Source organism: Phyllobates terribilis, unplaced genomic scaffold (genome assembly GCF_046119375.1).
Source record: "Phyllobates terribilis strain yellow unplaced genomic scaffold, ASM4611937v1 Scaffold_1__5_contigs__length_1240528914, whole genome shotgun sequence".
NCBI classification, from domain to species: Eukaryota; Metazoa; Chordata; class Amphibia; order Anura; family Dendrobatidae; genus Phyllobates; species Phyllobates terribilis.
In genome coordinates, this window is record NW_027362761.1 from 810,569,772 (window position 1) to 810,597,309 (window position 27,538).

General features: G+C 40.8%; 1 protein-coding gene across 8 annotated transcripts in view; it reads right to left on the bottom strand.

Moving 5' to 3' along the window:
- Nucleotides 1-296: 296 nt before the first annotated feature.
- The window catches only part of MAPK10 (mitogen-activated protein kinase 10), a 367,762-nt gene continuing 340,520 nt past the window's right edge, over nucleotides 297-27,538 (bottom strand). For 7 of the 8 annotated variants that reach the window (XM_073637131.1, XM_073637130.1, XM_073637129.1 and 4 more), the window contains one exon: nucleotides 297-12,517. In XM_073637131.1, coding sequence (XP_073493232.1) covers nucleotides 12,375-12,517 — 143 coding nt within the window. In that variant the 3' untranslated portion in view covers nucleotides 297-12,374. Of the gene's footprint in view, nucleotides 12,523-27,538 lie in introns of all 8 variants that reach the window. The other variant, XM_073637135.1, reaches the window with a different exon arrangement.

The following is a 27,538-nucleotide window of genomic DNA, read 5'->3' on the forward strand; positions in this document are numbered from 1 at the left end:
AGAATTCCTTCTTTCTTCGTCTGTTCTTTTGTTGTGGTGTTTGAGTGGAGGGAGTACCCTAGATAGAGTAACATCTCTCATGTGGAAAAAAGGATGATAGATGGTGAGCTCAACCACCTATCCAAGAGTTACCTCTTTGATAAGTACAAACCTGTTGATTGGCCAATAGACTTTGATGTTTATGGTTGTTTAATTCCTGGTAATGTTTCCTAACAAATTCATTGATAAATCTAAAATCCAAAACCAAAAAATGATGCAAACTTTATTTCTGGTAACATAAAACACAAGGAAATTCATTTCTCAATTCAAATGTTTTCGTTTTATTTTCAATCACATACATATAGTTTTAATCATGTACAGTCAATTTAAAATATCGCGTGCCTTGATTTGTTTTATGTTTGCCTTTTTATTCCAAAAAGAAAAAATATCAGGATGAAATTTTGTGTACTGTAAGTATCGGAGATGATTGTTTCAAAAAGTTTGATTTTTGGGATTTGGCAAACTGTAAAATAAAGAAGGAATCAAGAGAAAAGCAAATTTGGAAAGAAACGGCACAAGTCTCATTCTCACACCAGAACAGAATGATTCACAAACAGTACAAAATAAAACAATTTGCTAGTATTATCACAAATATTACATCAAGTCTCAGCAGTCTGAACCCCCCTCCCTTAGCTCTAAATTTCCACATTTCACCAAGAGAAGTCCTGGTTAAATAATAAATACAATAGGCATTGCTTTATAGTCTGCACCAGCTTAGGCTTAGAGGTTACTATGCAGAAAGTTTGGTCAGGCATATCCAAGTGCATTCCTGCTGGTCTATAGTATTCCTAATGCTTGATGCATAAAGCTCAGTCTAATACAGAGCACATACAATTTTATGAATGGATCTGTACAGTTTGTCAAGGCTATCCTAACATATTCCCAAGCATAAAGATGCAGATGAATTTGACATTTATTTCTGAAGGCGTCATTTGTATCCAGAAAAGTCAATGAGCTGCGGGTGCAGAATAGAAAATACATAAACAAGTTTGGACATGGCGAGTTGATGTGCGAGTTTAGTGTATCAATCAGAAAAAGGAATTGCATCCTATAAAATAGTACTTAGAACCTTTATATCCCTATTCCAACATCATGCGGATTTTGTTGTTTGGGGTTTAAACTAAACCTACTAGAAAGTCATGGATCTCATCATGTAATCAGTTAGATATATCAATGAATCCAATACAAAACAGGTTGGATATGTGTGATCTGTTTCGTGAAAGGGAAATATCTACAAACGTTGTAATATGGGTACTATAGATCACAATATTCTAAAATCACTCTACATATTTATCTGTGTTTTGGTTTACATTAGCGGTAAAACCTATGTATGTAAAAAAGTACTATGTTTCCATCATCCAATAATCGCATAGCAACTTTAAAAGAAAAAAAGAAAAATCAGTATTTCAGAAATTTCAGGCATGGTACGGTTGATGATGACTGTTCCAAAAATTGGTCTACCAATTTATTCTAAGTTTAGTTTAAAGAAGTTGTCCAGGATAACTACTTTCTTCTAGAAATGGAGCACCATTTGACCACATGTTATTTTTGGTGGTGGAGCCAAGCAGCAATACTAGACCAAAAAAATATACAGTTCTGGAAAAGTTTTTAGAAGAAAGGTACCTACATTTTTTCCTGGATAACCCCTTTGAAGAGTGAACAAACATACAAATACATGTGTGAGTAGGATAAATGTTCAAGATGTCATTATACAATGCTAAATGAAGTTGGCCCAAATGGTTCATCAAGTCATAGGGCTGCATAAAAGTACAACCTTGAAAATAAATCAAAATCTTATTGCTGCAGAAATATCTATAAGTGTCTTTCCTTTATGTTTGTTTCTTTGAACTTGTGCTGTGAAGAAATCCTGGTTCATCATGGTATTCAATTAAACCTTATAATTAAAATAAAAATCTTATACAGGTTGAAATATGTGTGCACTAATATTTATAAAAGTAGACTAAATGTGAATAACAGTTTGGATACACGCTAGCAGTCATCAAGTCCTCCTCCTTACAACACATCATGCAAAGAGGTTGCCCAATAAAGAGAACAACCCTGGTAACTTCTTATGCACTGACAATAATGATATCACATGTGCCATTCTAAGGAAATCCTGAGTACATGACCTGTTCGGTGAGCTTAAGGACCGGAATGGAGAAACACTGTGATGAAATACCTTTATCTAACATCACATCAAGGATTTAGTAGTTGAGTTTATTAATATTTGCACACAGTAATGATTTCATTGGATAAATAATGCTTATCGTTAGTCAAATGTTATATGAACATCATTCAGGTAATACAATGGCATCCAAGCCATTGAATGAAGCAATCCTCATGAATACAATTCCAGATGGATCGTAAACATGTATGTTAGTTATAGAGGCTGTCTATTACCATGTAATTGATAGACTACATGCAAGTTCAATCTACACATATGGCGGGGTTCCTCCATTATATGTGCCAGTAGTGCTATATAGAACTGAATTATGTGGACACTAAGAAGCTATAGTGATGTAATTACTTTACATTTGTTGGCAGGAATCGTTATGATCAACTATTACCGTCAAGAAATTGTAAGAACTTTCCAATCCTGCAAATAAAGAGCTTGGTATAGAACGTCAGCACCTTAAATTCATGGCAGGACTCGCTATAATTAGCCATCAGCTTCAAAAAAAGAGGCCAGAGGTCCAACCACTCATTGTAGAAACTATTCACGCCTGACAAAAAAGAGGTCACCTAGTGGGAGAACATCCTATATTTCATTTTGGTAAAACTTTTAAATAGGACTTGTTTAAAGTTGAAAACATTAGTTTGATATTTTATTTTTAAATTGTAAATTCTACTATTTTCAATTAATAATTACAATTCAATTAAAGATTGCAAACAAAATTCAGACAACTCAGTGTTTTGGTAGGATAAAATGAACATGAAATCATAAAAAGTAATGCAAAACAAAAAGTGTAACATATGCCATCTGTGGGGTAAGTTTCATTAAGGATAATTTATTTTATATAAAACCTAGGTTCTCAATCTATGATACATGTAGTGTGCCTTAGAGGGTACTTGCTATTTGTTTAGTGTGTGCCGAGAGTGCCCGATACTGTGCTTCTAATAATAGGGTTTGTTATAACTTTGTTTTGTTTTTCTTAGGAATATTGAAAAATACTGCATATTAGTATACAATTGATTACCATTTCTCACATAATTGCAATTTTAACCACATTTTTATCTGAAAAGTTTGCGATATGGAATGGAATGAATAACATGTTTTCATGAAATACATTATTAATGGCATTACTGGCCAGAAGTCCCAACGCACTACTTATAGTAGAGTGAAATTATAAATACAATTATAGGGTTACAGTGTGGTTTTATAATAATATACACTTACCGTTATTCATTTGTGCTAATATAACTTATTTTTAAATCTGAGCTGTTTTGCACATATTACCCCCCAAATTTTATCCTTTGCCATCAGCATAGCTAAATGGGTGGTTTTACATCATTGTTAGCTGGCTTCTTTCAGAGCACAACTCTTCTGTACTTCTTCACAACATAACTTGTTATTACTAGTCAGTGCAAAGCTGGGACACTTCAATAAGCTGCACTTCATATATCTGGTATATCATCAAGCTAACCTGAGCATAGCATGGCAAGGCTGACATGTTTATCAGTCAGCCGGCTTTCAGCACAGATCTGAATCATTAACTCAGTATAGAGGGGCTTGCCAGGAGCACACAGGAGAGGGAGGTATCTGCAGCACTGAGGAGAAGCAGGGTGCTGTTAGGAAATGTCATTTTAGCAGACAAGAAGACCATTCATTCAGTTATGTGAAGTTGGTTGCACAAAGGGGAAGATAGTAACGAAAAAAGACACAAAGATATGTGTTGCATGTATATGTTTTATCTGTGTTTTTATGGATACCACACATACTCATTATAGTCTATGGGGCTGTTCACATATTCGTGTTTTTCACAGACAAAACTTAGTGAGACATTTCCATTTTTCTCTGGTATAACAGATGAAAAGTGTCAATACAAGTCTATGGGTCCGTGAAAAACACATACAGCTCACGAATGACATCTGTGTGCTTTCCATATTTAACATTGCAAAAGATGGGAGAAACGTTGTAATTTATTTATCCATCCGTGAAAAACACTGATGACATTGATGATAAAACAGACTCTAAACACTGACAACACACTGATACACAACACTGATGACATAGGATCATTTTTTCACGTACGCGTTTACACACACCTCTTTTTCTAAATGTTTGTTTGCATGGTTCCATTACTTCATCTTATTTTTAGAACCATAAACTCAATGTAGGTGAAAGAGTTGGGATACAGATTCTGTAAGTATAAATGGCACACATGAAAAAAAAATGTCTAGGTTGGAAACGCCTACAGTAACTAATGTAGTAACTACAGATTAAAGCTAACATCAGGTAGTATACGGCACTCTTGTTACTAGTAATTTATGGTGCACAAGTAGGGCATCCAGCCCATCCATAATATAGAAGAAAGACTTGGAACTCAAGATAGAATACAGTTCCGTATTTTATTTAAGCATTCACCAATTGAAAAGTTAAACGTTTTCGGTCTCATAAGGGACCTTCATCAGAACTGAATGCTCATGAGATGAAACCCCCAGAAAAGATAGCGCTGGCGGTGGCAACTAGCGTTGCTTGTGGAATGCTACAGATTAAAGCTATGCCGATTAAAGCAATCTGAGTTCATAAATATATTCAATTAAGCATTCCATTACAAATAATGTAAAAATTGCTCCATTTGTTTACATGCTCAGCACTTTTCTGAGGCTTTTATCAGTCTTGTTAATGATAAAAGCTGGCCACTGCCCACTGGGGAGGGTCAGCTTGCTTGTCTCCTCTTTCTAACCACATACAATATCTAATATACTTAGAAATATATTGAAACTGTTGCTGTGCTTACTCTTGGACTAGATTTGAGAAGAAATGGGAAAATTACTCCCTACCTGAGAGAAGCAGGATACATGACCTACAGGCCATGTCACAGGCACTTCATCCCCATTGTATTAGGACTGGCTGAAGAAACATGAATGACAAAGGACAGGCGGTTGGCATTGTAGGGAGGAGAAGGTAAAGGATGTTATGTTATTTTGTAAAGGATGTTATGTGCTTGAGGGTAGAGCAAAACTAAATATATTTGGGGAAGAGATGTGAAAATAGTTTAGTCTGGACATCCCCCAGCACTCTTATTAACTTGGCAGCAAACACGTTTACATAGTTAACAAAATAAATTATATTCTCAGGCACCTACTCTATTTTGTGAAAAATGCACCAAAACTTTACCCACTAAGTAAATGCTGTCAAAAGTATGGATAGCCCAACACTTGACCTACCGTTTCAGATTCCTTTCTCTAAAATAAGTATATACCTAGCAAATCTTAACAAAAGTGGGCAGCACTGTGACTCAGTGGTTACCCCTGAGGTCCTGTTTTGCACTCAGCTGAGTAGAAAACCTTATGAAGTTTGTATAATAATTTTGTTCTTACATGGGATTCCTTTGTGTATTTTGGCTTCTTCTGTGTCAAGAAAATATTTAATAATTTATAAAAGAAGATTATGAGCCATGTTGGTGAGCACTGACTTATTACATATGTAATTTATTCTGTATTGGTACAATATAAACTGCCATATCAAGACAAAAGTGCTTAATTTGTTCTTCTATCATTGACTTGTAGTAATACCATAATGTCCCATTAATGTGAAATGAAATATTTCTAACAGGCACAATCTCACTGTACTGATATCTGTTAGGCTAGGTTCCATTGGAATTCCCAAAAAACAGGATTAGACAGTAACCTCGACAGAGCTCCAATAGGGCCATTCACTTTTAAGAGGCCAATTGAGTCATTTTTTTTGAGCCCACCTTTTTCAATTGTGCTCAAAAACGGGGCAGACCATGTTATTATGCACATCTGAAAAGGATGAACATTGCCAGGATGGAGGTCTCAGAATAGTGAACGGTTCTGGAGGGACCCTGGTAAGGTTTCCATCAGAATCTTGTTTTTCGGGAATTCCAACGAAAACTCCATCACAGTACTCGGTGGATAGTACTGTATCTGCCTTATTCTATCTGCAAACAAAATAAAAAAATATCAAAAAGTTACCTGACATGTCAAATTAAAATAGGTCTAGAGGCTTGAGATATTTAAAACTGTAGAAAGAAATCTATAACTGAATTATTTTGACATTGCCCCATAGTTAATAGCCCTGACATTTTAAACAATGCTAAAACATTAGGATATGAGGAAAAAATACATAAAACACTATGATTGATTTTATCATACCATTAGATTATAGTACAAGCAAAGTCTAAGCTATTTGAACCACGTTGAGGATGGCTAAATACTAAATATTGTCAGAACAACAACTTAAAAATGATGCATGAATACATGTTGCCCTAAAGGCACCATTAAAATGATAAGGCATTGGTCTTTGGTAGCTGTTAGCAATGAACACACTTCACAGGAAAAATTAACAAAATGAAAGATATGTTAATGATACATTCTTAATTTTCTTAATTTTGTTCCTATTCCTTAGAAACCGAATGTTAAGGCTGATCATCATATCAACTGGGCTACCATTTTCACGTACTGAATTCTAAATGATCACCACTTTCTGGATAACAAGTATTTTGATCAGTAGACAGCAAAGGATAGTTAAAGAAATCATCATTTGCTGAAATCCCATATAGGAACTCATTCACCAACGATGATTTACACAATATATAACATCTAGCCCTCTTGAATTGACTTACATGCAACTACTTATTGGTCTGGTTGTGCAGTAAAAGCATGGCATGTGGACACACAAAACCACCAAAAAATTGGAATATGATACTGGGTTGATAAGCAACATGTAATGAATTTTACATACGTGAATGTCGATTATTAACACCATGCCATTTATGGGTCAAACATGCAGTCTTATTTTTTAATATACAACTCAAAATACTCTGTATAGACAGAAAGTAAAGTAAGGTTACTGCACATGCAGCCACTATTAGAAGGCACTTATGAAAATATCACATACTGGGTTATTATTTTCGAGTTTAATATATAAATTGTATGTAATAAGCCTCTTAAGCTCCATCTAGTGGAGACTGCAGGCAGCCAAAATTTGTATCATTTACTTCTCTAGAAGGAATTTAAAGCTCAATGTAAGAAAAACAGAATGTCAGAACCTGGTCTCCCAGGGCTTGCATGACATTGTTATGCCATGTGAACCTGCAACCAGTCAGAGGTCACTTATGGGCTGCAGTTCTTACACTTCCTTTGGACGTCCGAGGTTTGCCCAATGGAAGTGTGAGTGAAGCAGTCTGTTAGTAACCACTGATAGTCTGAAGAGCTCATGTAGCATGAAAATGTCACACAAGCCCTGGGAGACCTGGTGCCGACATCACTGGAATAGTGCCAGAGTGGTTTTACTTTACACTGGGGGATATAGTATTTAAGAATCTAAGTAGTGGACAACTCCTTTAAAAGAAAGCTATTGGTCCTCCAAAAACACTGCCAATCCAGTGGTCAATGTTAAGATAGATAGTTGTATGCTGATTGATACACCCTCCATCACTGCACTAAAGTCCTACACTACATATGTGACAGATACTGTACAATCAAAACGGTGAACCATGGCCCTAACAATACGGATGAGAGAAATGTGACAAATTTAAGATATCAATTAATATTGTATAAGTTTGCATGTGTTTGCCCATTTGCTTGGTTTAATTATTCCAATTTGTACAGCCATAAAAAGAAACAATTACACAAAACATTTTGAGCATGAGAAAAATTAATGTTCCATTTAATTTTTTATGTAAACAATGTATTATTTGCCATTTTACTTCTTTACTGTGCAGAACATGGTAGTGAACTTTATACACATAGAATGCTGTCCAATGGAAAATGTTTACTCAACAGTGCAATGTTAAATTCCTTAAAATGAAGCAGCGGGATGTAGAAGAGCATCAAATACAAGGCAATCGGGTGGTAAGCTGTGTGATGACATAAAGAAAGGATTCACTGCTGAGAAATGATTCTTTGTACTGAATAAATAACACATTTTCTAGACATCTGGGAGAAGATCTCACCTCCTTTGGCCATTCCATTAGTATGTGCTGTTAAACATGAAGAATAATATGGCTCATTTAAGCCCCCCATACTAATTAGACTAATGTTGTCTGAACCCGGACAATCTAATGTGCATGAAGGCCTCCTGACTTCCCTCGGTCAGATGATGTTAGGGATGATAAGGAACTCGCAAGTCCGATCCTTTTTTTCTCGGTGAGCTAAGCCGCCGTCACAGCACTCCTGTGTATGGAGGAGTCAAAAGTCGATCATTCGTCTGACAGCTACCTACTATGTATGGTGCCCCTTACTTTTCACATTTGCAAAACTTTACGTTATCATGGCACAGATCTCCAGTCTTATTCATTGGGCAACTCCTAAAATTAGCTTTTTATCACTCTGAGGCAAAACCTACTCCCAATCCTGCTCGGAGAAGCTTGATGCCTGTAGCCATAATTCTTGCCTACTGCCATATTTTGCAAAATTTGTTGACTGCTTTGTTAAATATTGTCAGGCAGGTTGAAGGTAATCCATCCCTACTGTTATTGTTGGAGGTTTTATTTTTACTACTTTCTTGTGCAGAACCCTTGGTCAGATTCCATTCAATCCAATTTTGGGAAACAGCAACTAAATAACATCAACTATAGGAGATAAGACCATCATGATGCTTAGTCTGTTCATGTAAAAAAGGAGTTAGCTATGCCAATTTATAGTGTAAATAGTGAGACATTTTCTAGTGGTCTCACTCCACAAATCCAGAAGAAACCTATGCTTTTTGGACAGGCCTACACTAAAGGCAGTATTTCTGCTTGTCCTTTTATTACTTTAGTTATGTCTGTGCTTACAGTATTTCTCCTTATCCTAAGGTCCCCATACACATGAGATAGCTGTCAGCCAAACAGTTCACTCTCCCAACTCCTCCATTCACAAGTCCATGTGTTTTCAATGGTGAGAGGGGAGAAAGTCATTGCCATCAACTTATCTTCCAGAAGAACAAAAAAATTGGGAGTTTAAATTTAAACTGTCGGATCATGTTCTCCCCTGACATCATCAGTCAGGGGAGATTCAGGAGGCCCAACTCAGATGGTTAGGTGGTCCCACCAAAATCTAATGTGTATGGGGCCCCTGCTAAAGTCATCCTTAACCCCTAATTTTTTTTTAATCTGCCTATAAATAGCAACTGTATTTACCAATTTACTGACATAGGCCAAAGAAAACATCTATTAAATTGCCGACAAATGGTACATAATGCCGCTACATTGCTTTAGATTTGTATAATAACACATGGATTGTCTGTACATTTTCTATAGCTGCCCCTGTGTAGTCTTAATGGGAATCTGTCACCAGGTTTTTGCCACCTAAAATGAGAACAACATAATGTAGGGGCAGAGACCTTGATTCAAGCAATGTGTCACTTACTGGGCTGCTTAGTGTAGTTTTGATTAAATCAGTATTTTATCAGAAGTAAACCTGCTGCCATAAATATTCATTAGTGCAACCCCGGGCCAACCAGCCCAGCAGCTTTCTGTCTATGCACAGTGTACACAGAAAGCTGTCAATCAGTGGTGGGGTTCAGAACCCAGAACTCAAAGAACAGATTTTTGCCACAGATAAAACAGTGATTTTATCAAAACTACAGCAACCAGTAACATACGGTCTTTGAACCTACATCATGCTGCTCTCAGATGGGGTAGCAAAAATCTGGTGACAAATTCCCTTTAATGTTCATTTTGTTAGATGGTGAACTTAACACAAATAAAGATACTTCTTAAAAGGAATCTGTGAGCAGGTTTTTGCTATGTAATCTGAAAACAGCATAAGGTAGGGGTTAAAACACAGATTTCAATGATGTGTCACGTGTCAGGCTGTGTGCTGTTGTTTAGTTACAATGAAGGTTTTATCACCTAGTGATTATCACCATCCAGACTACAGCAGAGTGTGCTTGCTAGTCCGACTCCGCCCTTCCTGTGATAAACAGCTCACTGTCTATGTCAGAGCCTGGTATGGGCGGGGTTAGCTTTCTCAGCTCCGCTTCATGCTAAATCTAAGAACTCAGATTATGTCAGAACTGCTGAATCCAGTAAACTAAGTGATACATTGTTGGATTCAGGGTTTCTTTGCCTACATCATGCTGCTCTCAGACGAGGTAGCAAAAACCTGGTGACAGATTTCCTTTAAGAGTTGTATAAGGTGACCTGAAGATGTACTGCATCTTCCACACTAAGCCCCATGTATAAAATGAATGCGGATAAGAATGGAGTAGTTGTATACGAGGCAATCATATTCCAGCTGACTGATTGCTATAAAAAACTGCCAAACTTTTGCCCTTTCTCGGTTCTATACATTCGGCTCATTGTATCTTCGCTTTTCCTGGGCTCATTTGTAGACAAATTTATCAATGTGATTTATTTTCACAGTATATAATCAGAAATAATGTTAGTAGCTAGCACCATTTGTAGAGACATAGCCGTATTGGTTAGACATAGCCATAAATTATGTTGACTGCCATTAAAATAAAATTAAAATGAAGTTCGAAATCTGCGTGACTTCACCCACAATCAAATAATAATATTTTACACCAAATTACCACGTCCAGTCGGGATTCTCAAGACAGGGGTTTCGAGTGATTAAAGTTTATTTTGCAGATGTATATACTCAGTCCACAAAATGCCAACATCTAATAAAACATGTTCAGTCAATAAACAAGAAAAGACTCCCAAGTGTTATTCTCCTGAGGATTAAAACATACAACATAGCAATGATACATTTCATCCCTGATACATAAAGTATACTAAAGAAAGAAAGAGCGGTCCTCATGCATGACTACTAATGCAGACAAAATGTGGAGGAGGTGCCTGTGGCAACCAATCAGAGCATAACTTTCATTTTCTTAACGGTAACAAATGGAATCTGATTGGCTATTATGTGCAACGCCTCCTTCCTTTGATCTGAATTAGTGTTCATTGAGTTTCGCCATGTTTTCAGATCATGACCATTTCTTACTGTTTGTCACGTTGTTGCCAGTCAGCACCATTCTCACCATTTCTTTCAAAATGCACTTCGCTTTAAAAAAGATGGCTATCCCAATAAAGGACCTAAACCTATGAAAAAAAAATGTCATAAAACCATAAGCCACTGAAAAGTTAAATGTGTATGCTGCCTTTTATATGTATCCTCAAACCTAAGCAAGAATCATCTTCTCATGGTGTTCGCCACTTTCACAAAGGGGTTACTGTAAAAGCCAATAATTATTTCTACTCCTGTCCCTTAAAAAGGAAAAAAAAACTAAAATATACAGTTGTATACAAGTTTACTTTGTCTCAGCTGCTGGTTAAATTCAGCAAATCTGGTCGAAAATAAAAAATATTGTGCATGTAAAAAAATAAATAGCTATTTGAAACCGTGAAGAAGTGTTTGGAGAGTTCGTGTCGCTGCATGATCCGTATGATTTTCACCGCTTTGTCATGCTCCGTTCGGCTTAGAGATGCTTTTCTGGTTTTTAGAATACAAAGTTTCCATTTTTATCACAATTTGACAAATGTATGAACTTAACATCTTACGTACAGTACTAGCGTTATTTTACAGCGATAATTCATGTAGCTAACACAAAACAGGCCCTTTAATACTATATATACTGCTCTATGTAATAACTACTGTACAGTTGTGTTTTCTTCTTTTTTTTTTTTATATTATACATATATGCTTGCATGTATACAGTACATCTGATGTACAAGTGTGAGATTATCTACATCCATCTACCTGGAGAGATGGAAGGGTTTGCCAACAGATAGTCAAACGATTCCGATGAGAAAAATACGTACAGTACACGCATACGTTCACACGGACACGCACACGCTTCAATGGTTACTGCACATTTCCGTCATGTCGCAATGAGAAAAGATAACAGGATCTTGCTGGTTTTTGCAGCCATTAATTTTACAATGTATGCAAAGAGAATTTTTTTTTTAAATAACCCTTTTTTTTCTTGCAGTAAGCATAACCAGAAGACCAAAGCGGAGCAACAATTTAAATATACATTTGAGCTTAGCTGCATGACATAACTCTGTAGGAGAAGCAGGCTAGAAGGGAAATAATTGAACTTTCTACTTCCTTTCTTTCCTTTTTTTTTTTTTGCAATTATATAGGTATATTGATTTTTTTTTCCAATCACATCATCGTCTGAAGAAAGTGGGGTTTCTCAGGCAGGCGGCTAGTCACCTGCAACAACCGAGGGCTCCTGCGGAAGCTTCCAGGCTGCTGTCTGTATCGGATGCCAGTGTTTGGTCGGTGGACATGGAGGATATATCATTGACAGATGAGGACGGAGGGAGGCTCTCGCTGCTGTTCACTGCTGCACCTGTGCTAAGAAAATGAAGAAAGCAAACAAAGCAATATAACCTTAGTAAATCAGTCAAAGTAAAAAGGGTTGTCCGGGATTGGAAATCATGACTGCTTTCATGTAGAACCAGCCCTATATCTGCTCATGGGTTGGGTCAAGTATTGTAGCTCCACTGCAAGGAAGTGAATGAATGGGACTGAGCAGAAATACCACACACAACCTAAAGACAAATTTTTGGGAAGAAAGCACTCATGTTTTTCGAATCCTAAACACCCCTTTTTAATAAAATTACACAATAATTCATATATTTCATACAATACACAGGATGCATAAACAAGAGACAAATGAGTGTGATGGTGTTTGCCTCCATTTTGGCCTTTTGCTACTGTACGTGATTTTGCTACTGTACTAAGTTGGTGATTGTTATGGTTTACTTAGTAGTGGTATGTGATAGTCAACCAAATTTGCTTTAGTGGAGATATCTCGGTACCTGGGCTGCGCTTCCGGGAATGAAGAATCCTCAATGGTATAAAATTAAGGTTTTTATCCACACCAATACCTTATGGCGCCAGTCCAGCATAGAAAGGTGTTGGTGTGAATAAAAACCTTAATTATATACCATCGAGGATTATTAATTTCCAGAACCGCAGCCCAGGTACCGAGATGTCTCCACTAAAGTGAAATGCTATCTGGAAAAATTTATCCTCCCACCACGGGGCTGCAACTGCAGCTCCTAACTCTCTTATAGGTGTTGTGTCCCTACACAACCCCCCAGGTGAGCACCACCATCATTGTCACTTATTTCTCTTGCCGTATTGCCCTATTGTGCGCTTCTATCCCAACCAGACCTCAGCATAGTCAACCAAATGACTCCTTAAGTTTATTAGTCAATTAAAATAGATAGTCAAATATGGTAGACAATACGCTTGATTTGTAAACATCACTAATTAATGTTGATGTACAATATCTCTTCTAGATATAGTACAAATCAGTGGTAGAACTAGCTTCGGAGGAAACAATTATTTCAGACAACAGGTGGCAGCATCATATAGCCATAGCAAAGTTTTCTGGTATCTAAGCGCTATGTCCTGTCCTCTTCTTGTCACTAAAGGCTGCCAGAATGGGAGGAGAGTGGGAGAGGGATCTCTGCCTTCACATTTGAAGAGCTCAAGAGGAGGATCAGGCTACAGTTTTCTCCTGTTCTGTGCTGTGTTCTCCTCCTGCTGAACAGTGACTTCTATACCTGGCTAAGGCTGTTGTCCTGAGATGAAAGAGTTGTGAACAGGGCTGTGGAGTCGAAGTCGTGGAGTCAGAGTCGGAGCCCATTTTGGTGGAGTCGAAGTCGGTATAAAATGGACCGACTCCGACTCTTAAAATTGGGTACAGTAATTCAATGCAGTTTGTGGGGAATATTTTTTCAGAAGAATTTGGGAAAGTTATGAAATGTCCTATAAATGTCTGTCCTATTCCTGATCTAAGGGTCTAGACTTTTAGCTGAGATGAATCTGTTCTACAGTAAATGTATCACTTAAACATGAGCCATGTATGAGGGAGTCGGAGTTGGAGTCGGTGTCATGGAAATTGAGGAGTCGGAGTCGGAAGTTTGGCTTACGGACTCCACAGCCCTGGTTCTGAAGGCCCCAGAGGCTCCAGAAGACTGTTAGCATCAGAGATTCAGCCTTAGATAAGGGTATTAATGTATTTGAATAATGTATGATATTGTTTGGCTTCTGTCTGGCCCATGTGTATACACCAGTATAACCCCCAAAGGTATGTAATATTGTTGTAGACGACATTATATAATAACAGGGTATCTTGTATAAGAACTTACAAATTAATTACATTTTAACCACAACATCCTATAGTTAACAGATATCTTTGTATGGCATCTATCACTGTTGGCTAACAGGACACAATACTCACACCAAGAGATTTAACCCCTTCACCACCTTGGGTTTTTTCGTTTTTGCGTTTCCGTTTTTTGTTCCCTTTCTTTCCAGAGCCATAACTTTTTTATATTTCCATCAATATGGCAGTGTGAGGGCTTATTTTTTTCAGGACAAGTTGTACTTTTGAACTACACCATTGATTTTACCATATAGTGTACTGAAAAATGGGCAAAAAAGTGCAATTGTTTTTTTTATTTTTTTTACCATGTTCACTAAATTCTAAAACTGACCTGCCATTATGATTCTCCAGCTCATTATAAGTACGCAGATAGCAAACAGGTATAGGTTCTTGATAATATTTAAGTGGCGAAAAAAAATGCAAAATTGGTAAAAATAAAATAAAAAATATATGGGACAGATACGATGTTTTGATCGCTTGTTATTGCATTTTATTGCAATGTTGCAGCCGTTTACCGATCGGATTAATTATTTTTTTCTGAACTCAGCGAAACCAAGTATTTGTATTTTTGATTTTTTTTTATTGTTTTATTTTGAATGGGGCAAAAGGGGGGTGATTTGAAATTTTAATTTTTTTAAAAACATTTTTTTTTTACTTTTTACATGCTTCAATAGTCTCCTTAGGAGACCTGAAGTTGTGATCTTCTGATCGCTTGTGCCACACATAGCGGGGTTTCAGCCCTGCTATGTGTAGCAGATATGCTCATTTGCTATGAATGCAGGCCACTGGGTGGTGCTCATAGCAGGTCAGCTATGACAACAACAGGGGTCTCCTGCAGTCCCCGAGTTGTCATGCCAACACACTGGTGCCCCGCGATCATGTGACGGGCGCGCCGATGGGCCGGTCTTATGACGTGCTTTTGGCGCGCCCATGTTAATTGCCGCTGTCAGAGTTTGACAGTGGCATTTAACATGTTAACATGGAACCCAATTCCTCCCGCAGCTGTTAGGGGCACATGACAGCTGATCAAAGTGGTCATGTGCCTAAAACAATGCGGGCTCAGCGCCGGAGCCCACATCAAAGAAGGTGAGGCGACCTATGACATATAGATACGTCATAGTTCATAAAGGGGTTAAAGGGAATGTATCACCGCAATTTCACACCCCAAACTATGTATTTGCATATGTAGCTCTTTCAAATACAAGTCCAGCATTACCTTTACCTAGACAGTCAGTTCCTCCATTGCTGAGAAATCAGTGTTTTAATTTATATGCAAATGAGTCTGTAGAGCTATTTGTAGCTCTGAAGCCTTTGTTACTCCAGCTCTATTCCACGCCCAGCGCCTCCGCCTTCAATTCTTGAAGTTACACAATATAGAGGCTGTCAGTCAAGCAGGAGGAGGTGGCGCTGGGCGGAGAATAGAGCTGGAGTGACAGAGGTTTTTACTCTACAGCCTCATTTGCATACTAATTCAGACGCTGGTTTCTCAGTAACAGAGGCTGCGACTGGCCATGTAAAGAGACTTCTGGACTTATCTATAAAAGAGCTACATGCTAAATGTTTTAAGAATATAAAAAATAAAAAATTAGAATAACACCATCCATTATTCCCCAATTAAAAATAGAAAAGTTAAAAAAAAAATTAAATAAACCTACTTGGTATAGCCAAGTCCGTAAAAGTCCAATCATCAAAATATTAAATTAATTAACCTGATTGGTAAATGATGTAACAAGAGAAAAAAATCAAAAGCCAGGACTGTGGTTCTTCTGTAGCGACAAAAAAATAATACATTTAGAAATTATCAAAATATTGTACTAACCCCAAAATTGTATCAATTAAAATGTCAACTCACTGCGCAAAAATCAAGCCCTCAAACAGCTTTATTACCAAAAATTAAAAATGTTACAAGTCTCGGAAAATGATGATACAAGTAAAAAAAAATGTGTTTATAATTTCTGAATTTTTTTCACCACTTAAATAAAAATAAAAACTATACATGTTTGGTATTGCTGTAATAGCAGTGGCATGAGAATCATGATCACAAGTCATGCTTACAAAGCAATACAACCATAAAAATAAAACCCCAAAAAACTATTGTGGAATTGCAGGTTTTTTTTTTCAATTTTACAGGTGTTTATTTTTTTTCTTATTCTCCAGTTCATTGAATAGTAAAATGAATTGGTGCCGTTCAAAACTACAACTTGTTCTGCAAAAAAAAGCCTTCTTACATCTATGTCAAAGGGATAATATATCTAGGATGATATATGAAAACGAAACAAAATTCAACAAATAATATACCGGTAGATAAAGAAATACAGGACGGGGCTATAGTAACTATATACAGAATATAGCATATAGGTAAATAAATAGCAACACACAAAAACTACACGAACCCTAATATGTCCTACCTAAAATTGTCTACCTAATTGAGGAGGTTTGCTCCTTAAGTATCACTCAAAATGGTGCCCCACTCCTCGTTTCTCACACTAGAAGATCCTAGATATTCCTTCAGTCTAGAAAACGCAAATACAATAACTACCATTTCCATTTGCTCACAAAGCTATATATACAATAGTAAAAGGCAACGAGGCAGAATGTGGACAACTATTGGAAATAATGGAACATACCAGCAGATTGCCCAATTCAAACAAATTCTACACAAAGAAAGCACAAAACAATGGCGATCGTACAATATATACTGTAAGTATCAGTGCAGTCAATAAAGAAAGACACAAAATCAAATAGTACTTATGTACTCACAAGGAAATCTGTCTCTAAGCCAAAAGCACACAGAGTACATGTGTAAGGAGATGGACATATTGCCCTGCTCCCCCTTGATGACATCAGTGCTGTGTATACTGTGATGTGTAATCTGAATAATGTCCTGCGTCTTGTGTACACATTGTGTCACGTGAAGTGTAGGATGTTTGCCTATGTAATGTATGTAGTAATGTAAGCAATGTACAATACAGGATGTGATAGTATAGGATAAGCATTATAAGTGTAATAGGCTTAGTGTATAGAGATGTTTTACATTGTTAGTATGAAGCTGTAGTCTGCCCAGCCATAGGTAGCTGGCAGAGACAGGGAGAGTTATGATACAGTTAATGTTTGGGAATAGCCCACAGTGGGAGGGGAAGTGCCAAGGAAGGCAGATTACCAAAGGGTGATCCACAGCTAGAAGGATACAGGAACTGACAGAAAATACACAGTCCATCTTAAAGGGGTACTAGGATAGGATGATGTGTCATGAGAAACCCTGAGCTTGATAAACACCAAAGGTATGGACCTACAGAGGACTGAGACTGTGGGACTAGTGAGGGTCCCAAGCGGTGCATCCAGGGCGTCAATAGTCATAGGACGTGGAGCCTCTGAGCGGGTGTAGTGAAATGTACTGTGGCGACAAGCTAGGCTGTGACGAAGTAGGGCTAAACAGTGTGCTATACCGGCCCTGGAGTAGACTACAGTGGAAGGAAACAATGTCTGTGAAAAGGTTTCTTGCTATGAATGAAACGTGCTTAAAATTGTGTACTTGCTATTTCGTGTACATCAAACAGGTAATCCCTGCATGTGTCACAGTTGTCTAACAGCAGTGACACATGCCACCCCGGCAACACTGACATCGATGACGAGCACACGGCAAATACTCGGCAAGCACCCGAGCGTGCTCGCCGAAGGGTTAACAATTCATGCTTGCTCATCACTAATGACTGCTTCATAATGCCCCTCAGAACTGGATGATGAATGCCACACAACTCCAGGCACATTTAAGGGAGGTAAGAGGCACCAAAGTGTCATGTCAGACCATTCAAAACCATTTACATCAGCATGGTCTGCGGGTTAGACAACCTGCAAGGGTACCTGACCACACCATCCGGCACAAGCGTCATCTTCTTGCATGAGTCAGGGAGCCTCTATGCAGAATGAGGGACCAATAGGCCTCTGTGCTATTCACTGATAGAAGTTGATTCACGCTGAGCAGAAATGATGGCCGCCAACGAAGTTGGAGACGTCAAGGAGAGCGCTAAGCATCAGCCACTGTTGTCAAGAGACAAACCATTGGTGGTGGTGTTACAGGGTGGGCAGGTGTGCCTGGTCAATAGAGAACTGCCCTACACTTTATGAATGGTACAATGGCAAGCTCCTACTACTTGAATAACATCATTAATCTAGTCATTGTGCCTCTGCATGAACAACACAGGCCTAATTTCATCTTCATGGACTATAATGCTCCAGCTCATCGAAGTTGCATCATTAGGGGTGCCTCAAACAGAGTGGCCTGCCCTTTCTCCAGACCTGAATCCCATAGAAAACCTATGGGATCAGCTCAGTCACTGTGTAGAGGCTCATAACTCTTTACCCCAGAACCACAATGACCTGAGGGCCGCCCTTCAAGAAGAGTGGGATGCCATGCCTCAGCAGACAATAACTGGACTTGTGAACAGCATGAGACATTGTTGTTAAGTTGTAATTGATGCTCATGGCCACATGACATGTTATTGAGACATTGACATTTTCTATTGGGGTATACCCACCACTGTTCTTGGCTTTTTGTTTCAATACATTGTTTAAGATGAGGAAATCACTATTACATGCTTCTACTTAAATGCCCTACTTTAATGATAAAATATCATTGTAGCATGAACTTTTTAAGTTTTCCATAAATTTCACCCGAAATCCAAATATCCCTAACTTTTGTGAGTAGTGTATGTGCCTCAATGCATTTTCCCCTTAAATGTAGGTTCATCAACAGGCTATCCATTATTTTTAGGCAGCCAACAGCAGGGTGCTACCGATGTTAATACCAATTCTTTTTAATAATAAGCAATGTGTTTTTTTTTTACTTTTTTATTCCAAATATTATATTAGACCCAAAAAGAGGACCTTTCACAAGTCTGTGCATTCTAAACTGGTCACGTCAAAAAATAGTGGCTGCAGAGATAAGTAAAACATGGTTTTTCTTCTTTAATTATTCCTCTTCATTGTGGAGATACTAGCTTGTAAAATTTAGGTTAGAATTTAGGTTATAGTTCAACAGGGCATTACCAGAGATTTGTCTCTGGGGACAGGACATGTCCTTTTTCTCTTGCATAGGACTGATCAATTGTAAGTAGGCAGCATCAAGCAGGGGAGAAAAGAACACACCCTCCTCTCCTCACTGATCTCTGCAGTTACTGAGTGACTTATGCATCATTACAAACCCTTCAAGATTTCAACTCACAGCAGTCAGTGTGGGGGATGAAAGAGCTGACAGCACAGTGAGATGAGATCTGGAAATGTTTGTAATGATACAAAACTCTGCAGCTACTGTGTAGTGATATAGCAGAGCTGAGTTATGTATCATTACAAACCCTTCCAGATGTCATATCACGGAGCTGTCAGCTCTGAACACACCACCCCCCACATTGACAACTGAGTTATGAATAACTACAAACACTTCCAGATCTCATCTCACAGCAGTCAGTGTGGCAGGAAGGGGAGAGCTGACAGATCAGTGAGATGAGATCTGGAAGTGTTTGTAATGAGAACACTTACAAACCATCTACGCTGTCAGCTCTGACCACCCTACCCCCGCTGATCAGCTGTTACTTAGTGTCGGCGGTGGCCGCCATTGCTCAATTGCGGAGCTGCTCCATCTTTTGATAATGGCCTCAGCTGGGTACTGCAGATGTGCAGTACCCAGAAGCGGCAGCTATCAGAAGATGCAATAGCTCCACAATTGAGCATTGGCGGCCACCGCCGACACTAGGGAACAGCTGATCGGTGGGGGTGCCAGGTGTTGGACCCCAACCAACATTGATGACCTATCCTAGAGATAGGTCATCAATGATAAAGTAGTGGACAAACTCTTTAAGTAAAACCTCATATAGAATAGATAGCTGTCGGATGAACAAAGGTTCAACCAATTATTCAGCTGACAGCTATCTCTCCCAGCGACCAGTTCAGTAAAGTTCACCGGTGTTCTCTATGAGAGAAACTGAGACTCCTCTGCAGAAGCTAATCTCAAGGAGAACAAAAGGATCATCACTTGAAAATTGGATCGTCCTCCGCCAGACATCATCTGTCATTTAAGACACACATTGGACTGTTAGACAATTTTGATGGTATCAGAGGGTTTGTCCAATGCTCGTCCAATGTGTACGGGGGCCATAAGAATGACTCTCTTCTGGATGACTCAGCCCATACATTTATACATTATTATTACTCCTGCCATAGCCTTGTACAAGTGATCACTAAAGAGTTAATGTCTCAAATTTTTAGACATAATTCCCATATTTGCAAAATTTCCCAAAAGTTCCAACAATCAGCTTAGAAATACTATTTTACAGTAAATATAGCTGGAAACAAATGTCTCTGTATTGAATAAATGGGCATGTGTTGTACACATAGAGGACTGTCATTACATGGCATAAGATAAAATACATAATGACTGCGGGGATGAAAGTTATGGTTTTTGCAGGCACATACAGCTGAACGTGGAGTAATTGTCCTCTGTGGCATAGGATTGCAGAAATTAGAAGGAAAGATCAGTGGAACTAATTATTTGTGGGCTAAAAAGAACAACTGTTAACAGGGCGCTCACACAAACAGCTCTTTAAAAATTCATTCTGAAATCATGAAAGCATGTTTTAATTGGCTGAATGGCAGATTAGTATGCATGCACATCTCTGGAAGAGAATTCACTGAGCACAATAGATGAGGCACGCAGAGCACCAGATAAATAAGACACAGCATGCAATAATTCCTCTACTCAAACAGAAATGTACTGTGCAAAATAATTGGGAGCTGTCGATGGAGACAAAGTCTGCAAGTTAAATGAGAAGGAGACACTTCTGAGACAGAACCTGAAATGCCCTGAAATTGAAGAGAAAAATACCAAAGACTAAGAAGCGAGTGTACGAGTCCTTCACATGTTCTAATGTAATGACTCTCTCAACAGAGCGCTTCCATTAGCTTTAATCCCTCTGCACTGGGAGAAATAGGACTTATCACAAACTGGATCGCCCTCTACATAAAAGCCGGGTACTCAAGGGTGTACAGTTATGTAGTTGCTAGAAGAAAAAAGTGACCAAATAGTAATAAATTAAAATGTCCTTGGTAACAGTTCAGTGATTCCTTGCTTATTAGAAAAACTAGCATCTTGTAGCTTGTGGATGACAAGGACATTTCTCTTTTTCCTAAACTTTAGCTGCTGTATGGAGGAAGCTGGCACCATTTCCATTGCTAATACAGCGACTGATGATGTGTTCTATGCCAGTCTGAATACAAATGAGCTGCTTCACAAATGCCTCAAGTCAGTCATTTTCTTCCAGAAGTTAGTTTTACTTGCTTCGGTAAGGACCCCTTCACACATCCGTATAAAACCGATACCGGAAAAACCAGTACCGGTGTAATCAGTGTTTTGCATCAGTGTGTCATCAGTGCGGAATCAGTGTGTCATCAGTGTGGAATCAGTGTGTCATTTGTGTGCCATCAGTGTGTCATCTGTGCACCATCAATGTACCAACAGTGTGCCATCAATGCATCAGCAGTGTTATCTGTGCGTCATCAGTGTGTCATCAGTGCGTCATCAGAATGTTATCTGTGCATCATCCGTGCGTCACCAGTGTGTTATCAGTGCATCATCAGTGTTATCTGTGCGTCATCAGTGTGTCATCAGTGCGTCATCCGTGCGTCATCAGTGTGTTATCAGTGCATCATCAGAGTGTCATCAGTGTTATCTGTGCGTCATCAGTGTGTCATCAGTGCGTCATCCGTGCGTCATCAGTGTGTTATCAGTGCGTCATCAGTGTGTCATCAGTGTTATCTGTGTGTCATCAGTGTTATCTGTGTGTCATCAGTGTGTCATCAGTGCGTCATCAGTGTTATATGTGCGTCATCCGTGCGTCATCAGTGTGTTATCAGTGCGTCATTAGTGTGTCATCAGCGCATCATCAGTGCGTCATCAGTGTGTTATCTGTGTCCCATCAGTGTGTCATCTGTGTGTCATCAGTGCGTCATCAGTGTTATGTGTGCGTCATCAGTGTGTTATCAGTGCGTCATCAGTGTGTTATCAGTGCATCATCAGTGTGTCATCAGTGTGTCATTAGTGCATCATCAGAGTGCTATCTGTGCCCCATCAGTGTGTCATCTGTGTGTCATCAGTGTGTCATCCGTGCGCCAGTGTCTCATCAGTGTGTCATCAGTGTGTCATTAGTGCGTCATCAGTGTGTTATCTGTGCCCCATCAGTGTGTGATCAGTGCGTCATCAGTGTGGCATAAGTGTGTCATCTGTGCGCCATCAGTGCATCATCAGTGTCATCTGGGTGTTATCAGTGGGCCATCAGTGCATCATCAGTGAGTCATGAGTGTGCCATCAGTGCATCATCAGTGTGTCATCAGTGTGTCATTAGTGCGTCATCAGTGTGTTATCTGTGCCCCATCAGTGTGCCATCAGTGATTCATCAGTGCGTCATCAGTGTGTTATCAGTGTGCCATCAGTGCATCATCAGTGCGTCATCAGTGTGTCATCAGTGCGTCATCAGTGTGTCATCAGTGCGTCATCAGTGTGTTATCTGTGCCCCATCAGTGTGTCATCAGTGCGTCATCAGTGTTATCTGTGCGCCATGAGTGTGTCATTAGTGTGCCATCAGTGTGTCATCTGTGTGTCATCAGTGTGTCATTAGTGTGCTATCAGTGCGTCATCAGTGTGTTATCTGTGCGCCATGAGTGTGTCATTAGTGTGTCATCAGTATGTCATCTGTGCGCCATCTGTGTGTCATCAGTGTCATTAGTGGGCTATCAGTGTGTCATCTGTGCGCCAACAGTGTGTCATTAGTATGCCATCAGTGTGTCATCTGTGCGCCATCAGTCTGTCATCAGTGTGCCATCAGTGTGTCATCGGTGTGTCATCCACATGTCATCAGTGTGCCATCAGTGCATCATCAGGGCGTCATCAGTGGGACATCAGCATGCCATCAGTGTGTCATTCTAACATTCCTGGCGGCGTGCTTGCATGGTGCACCACCTCCCACCATGCAAGACCGCAATATTACCTGTCAGTCAATGCTGCACTCTTTGTTTCAGTTCCTGCTGTGTCCATGTCTCTTGTCTGATTGCTTAGGGCGTTGGCGCGGCTTTCTGCTTGTTTCTTATAGCTACCGTGTGCACAGTCCTAACGCGTCCCCAGCCTATTGCTGTGAGTCACTGGATATTTAAACCCCCTCCAAACAGTAGGAGGGGCCTAAGCAACACCTTCACTCAGTTTGTCTTTGCAACTGAGTTGCCAGGTCCTGTCCTGTATCTAGTCTGTTTCTGCCACCCTGGGGGCTGTATACACAGGCCTGTTACCTGTACTTGTGACTTTAGTCAGTTTCCGCCACCCTGGGGGCTGAGTTCCCAGGCTCGTTCCTGTATCTTGTTCCTGGTTCAGATCCTGTCTGAACAGTGTCCTAGTCCGTTACCTGTTTGTCTCTATGTCTGTACCTTTCCATTTTCCTGCAGTATCTGAACCTGCACCTAACTCCAACTCGTTGTCTCTGTACTTCTGTTTGTGCGTTTTGTGTCCACTCGCTACTTCATTGCAAGTACTCTGTGTGTATCTGTCTGCATACCAGCTGTGCCTGTCAATATCCACCTGTCTGCATACCAGCCATGTTTTCCAGTACCCACCTGTCTACATGCCAGTCTAACCTGCCTGTTCCTTCATTCCCCGGTGTGGGTCAACAACTGTGACCGGGGTCTGACCTGGAGTAGCACCTGGTCCCTCTGCTCAGTTCCTCCCTGGTTCACGGAGTCGACTGAGCCGCCGTGCGACCTAGGTCGGATCGGGTTGATACTTAGTTACGCCCCTCCAGGCACTCCTCGGTTCATGGTACAGTGGGATCACTAATCACGCTCACGCCAGTCAGTCCGGGTGCGAGCGTAACAGTTTGCTCAGGCCATGGTTCCCGTTGAGCCCCACGGCCCTTCGCTCTCAGAGACATTTTGAATCCTTATCTGGCGAATAAGTGCACCAAGAAAAATTTTTTTTTTCTCAAGCTGTGGCCCAGGCGATTTACGCACCAGCCCAAATGGATCTATCAGCACTCGTTCCTGCGGATCCACCACGGTACTATGGGGATCCAAAACGAAGCCATGCATTTGTGGAGCAATGCATGCTGCATTTCAAATTCTATGCTCACTATTTTCCTACTGATCGGGTTAAAGTAGCATTCATGATGTCCTACCTAGCGGGTGATGCCTTGAAATGGATCACCCTATGGGAAGCATGGGATCCTATCGTCTCTGACCTGCAGGCCTTCCTGGTGGCCTTTCTAATGGTCTTCGATGACCCTAACCCTGAGGCTTCTGCTAAAGCTTACCTTCCCAGTATCCCGGAGCAGCCCCGATGGGTAATGTGTGTAGGTAGCCTACCAGTTCTCCAGCCTGAAGAGACTGCTGCCCACGCAGAATCCACATAGGATGACAATGCTCCACAGAATACTTTCCTTCCCAACCTCAAGAGGCAGTCCAGACGTGCAAGGCGTAGAGGTAAACCGTCACGCCAAGTTCTGTCCTCCCAAAGACCTCCTGTTCCCCAGCCTGTAGAGGTAGCTCTCCGCACAGAATCCATGAAGGATGACTATGTTCATCAGGCAAAGCAGAGGCCAGAACTCAGTCGCAAAATCGGATTGCGGCCCCTCTGCGGTTGTTTGGGACCCCCTGACGGTCTTTGTCCAGCGAAGGTTGGAGAATCCCAAGACATTAGGCCTGTAGGAGAGGCTGTCCTTGGCGTTAGTGTTTCCTCTCAATAGATGACCATGACTGTCTCCATGGCAAGTGAAGGCCTCGGATTAACTGGAAGTTTCGGGCTTAAAGCCTTGAAGAGTCGCTGTCTGATTCCTGTCCGACAACTCCAGAAGCCGGTTTGGGCATTGTCAGCAGAAGGACGAGCCCTACTCAGAAACAGTCAAAATATGTCTGTACAAATTAAGCTCCAGATTGGAGCATTACACATAAAGAAGTTCACATTCCAGGTGCTATCTGGTTTACCCACAGGTCGTCCAGAGCCGAGAGATCTAGTGCCCGCTCAGGTGTGGAGATCCTGTATGGTGTTTCCTGGGGGACTGCTGAGATGCAAGAGGTGTCCAGTCCCCATATCTTCAGGACAGTCAGCAGTTTCTTCTTCTTCTTCACCAGATCTGCTAGTCACTGACTCGCTGTGCGCTGAAGTCTCCGAAGGAAGGGAAGCGGAGGCATTTTCCCCACACAGTCTCGACGATTGTACCAATGATCTGGCTTTAGGCACCGCCCCGCCTTGCAGACGTGTCATCTCAGAAACCAGACTGAAGTTGGTCCCTAATCAAGGATCCTCCATCTCTAACAAATCTGGCAATAAGTCCATCAAGGCGGTGGCTACCTCCAAGTCTCTGCACCCCTCCAACCAGGCGGAGGACTTCCAGTTGTCTCCTGTATCCCCCGGGGTGCTACCTGATAACAAATGGAGAGAGACTTTTCTGCACCCTGTACCTGGTACTTCGCCCACTTCATCCAATAAGCTTGGCAAAGTGTTTGTCAAAGCGGTGGTTAACCCCGAGTCTTTGCATCCCTCCAACCTGTTGGTGGACCTCCAGTTGTCCCGTGAATCCTTTGGGGTACTTCCCGATGATAACAAATGGAAAGAGACTTTTCTGCACTCTGTACCTGGTACTTCGCCCACTTCATCCAGTAAGCTTGGCAAAGTGCACGTCAAGGCTGTGGTTTCCAACGAGTCTTTGCACCCCTCCAACCCGGTGGAGGATTTCCAGTTGTCCCGTGAATCCTTTGGGGTGCTACCCACTATTAATAAGTGGAGAGAGACTTTCTGTGTCCTGTTCCTGGTACCTCGCCCACTTCAACTGTTGCTGATGGCCCAATGGAAGGAAACATCCTAGTTACCAAGATGATGAGACCAGCTTTGTTCCCTCTAGTGGACAGAAGAGAAAATCTTCTTGAGGAGAAGGATCGGCCTCCAAATTCTTTGCAGAAAATCCCTGCTGGCTGGAGGAAGAGGGGACGTAAAGGGGGGGGGGTACTGTAACATTCCTGGCGGCGTTCTTGCATGGTGCACCACCTCCCACCATGCAAGACCGCAATCTTACCTGTCAGTTCATGCTGCACTCTTTGTTTCAGTTCCTGCTGTGTCCATGTCTCTTGTCTGATTGCTTAGGGCGTCGGCGTGGCTTTCTGCTAATGCGTCCCCAGCCTATTGCTGTGAGTCACTGGATATTTAAACCCCCTCCAAACAGTAGGAGGGGCCTAAGCAACACCTTCACTCAGTTTGTCTTTGCAACTGAGTTGCCAGGTCCTGTCCTGTATCTAGTCTGTTTCTGCCACCCTGGGGGCTGTATACACAGGCCTGTTACCTGTACTTGTGACTTTAGTCAGTTTCCGCCACCCTGGGGGCTGAGTTCCCAGGCTCGTTCCTGTATCTTGTTCCTGGTTCAGATCCTGTCTGAACAGTGTCCTAGTCCGTTACCTGTTTGTCTCTATGTCTGTACCTTTCCATTTTCCTGCAGTATCTGAACCTGCACCTAACTCCAACTCGCTGTCTCTGTACTTCTGTTTGTGAGTTTTGTGTCCAATCGCTACTTCATTGCAAGTACTTTGTGTGTATCTGGTTCTGCTCGTTCTGTTTCCCTGTCTCTGTATCTAACTCCTGTGTTCCAGCTATCTTCTTGTGTTCTCCAGTCTGTTCCATGTGAACAGAGCCCTGTCTTGTCTACCGCATCTGCGGATTTTGCTCTGCTTTGCTTGTTCACCGCATCTGCGGGTTTTGCTCTGCTTTGCTTGTGGGTTTCGCTTTGCTTGTCTACCGCATCTGCGGGTTTTGCTCTGCCTTGCTTGTTCACCGCATCGGCAGTTTTGCTCTGCTTTGCTTGTTCACCGCATCTGCGGATTTTGCTCTGCTTTGCTTGTCTACCGCATCTGCGGGTTTTGCTCTGCTTTGCTTGTTCACCGCATCTGCGGTTTTGCTCTGCTTTGCTTGTTCACCGCATCTGCGGGTTTTGCTCCACTCTGCTTGTCTACCACACCTGCGGCTCCGTTCCTGTATCCCAGTCTGTACTGGTCCCTATCCTGCCTGCGTTTCTACCTGCCAGTACCCGCCTCTCTGCATGTCAGCAGTGTCTGCCTGTGCCCACCTGTCTGCAAGCCAACCATGCCTGCCAGTGCCCACCTGTCTGCATACCA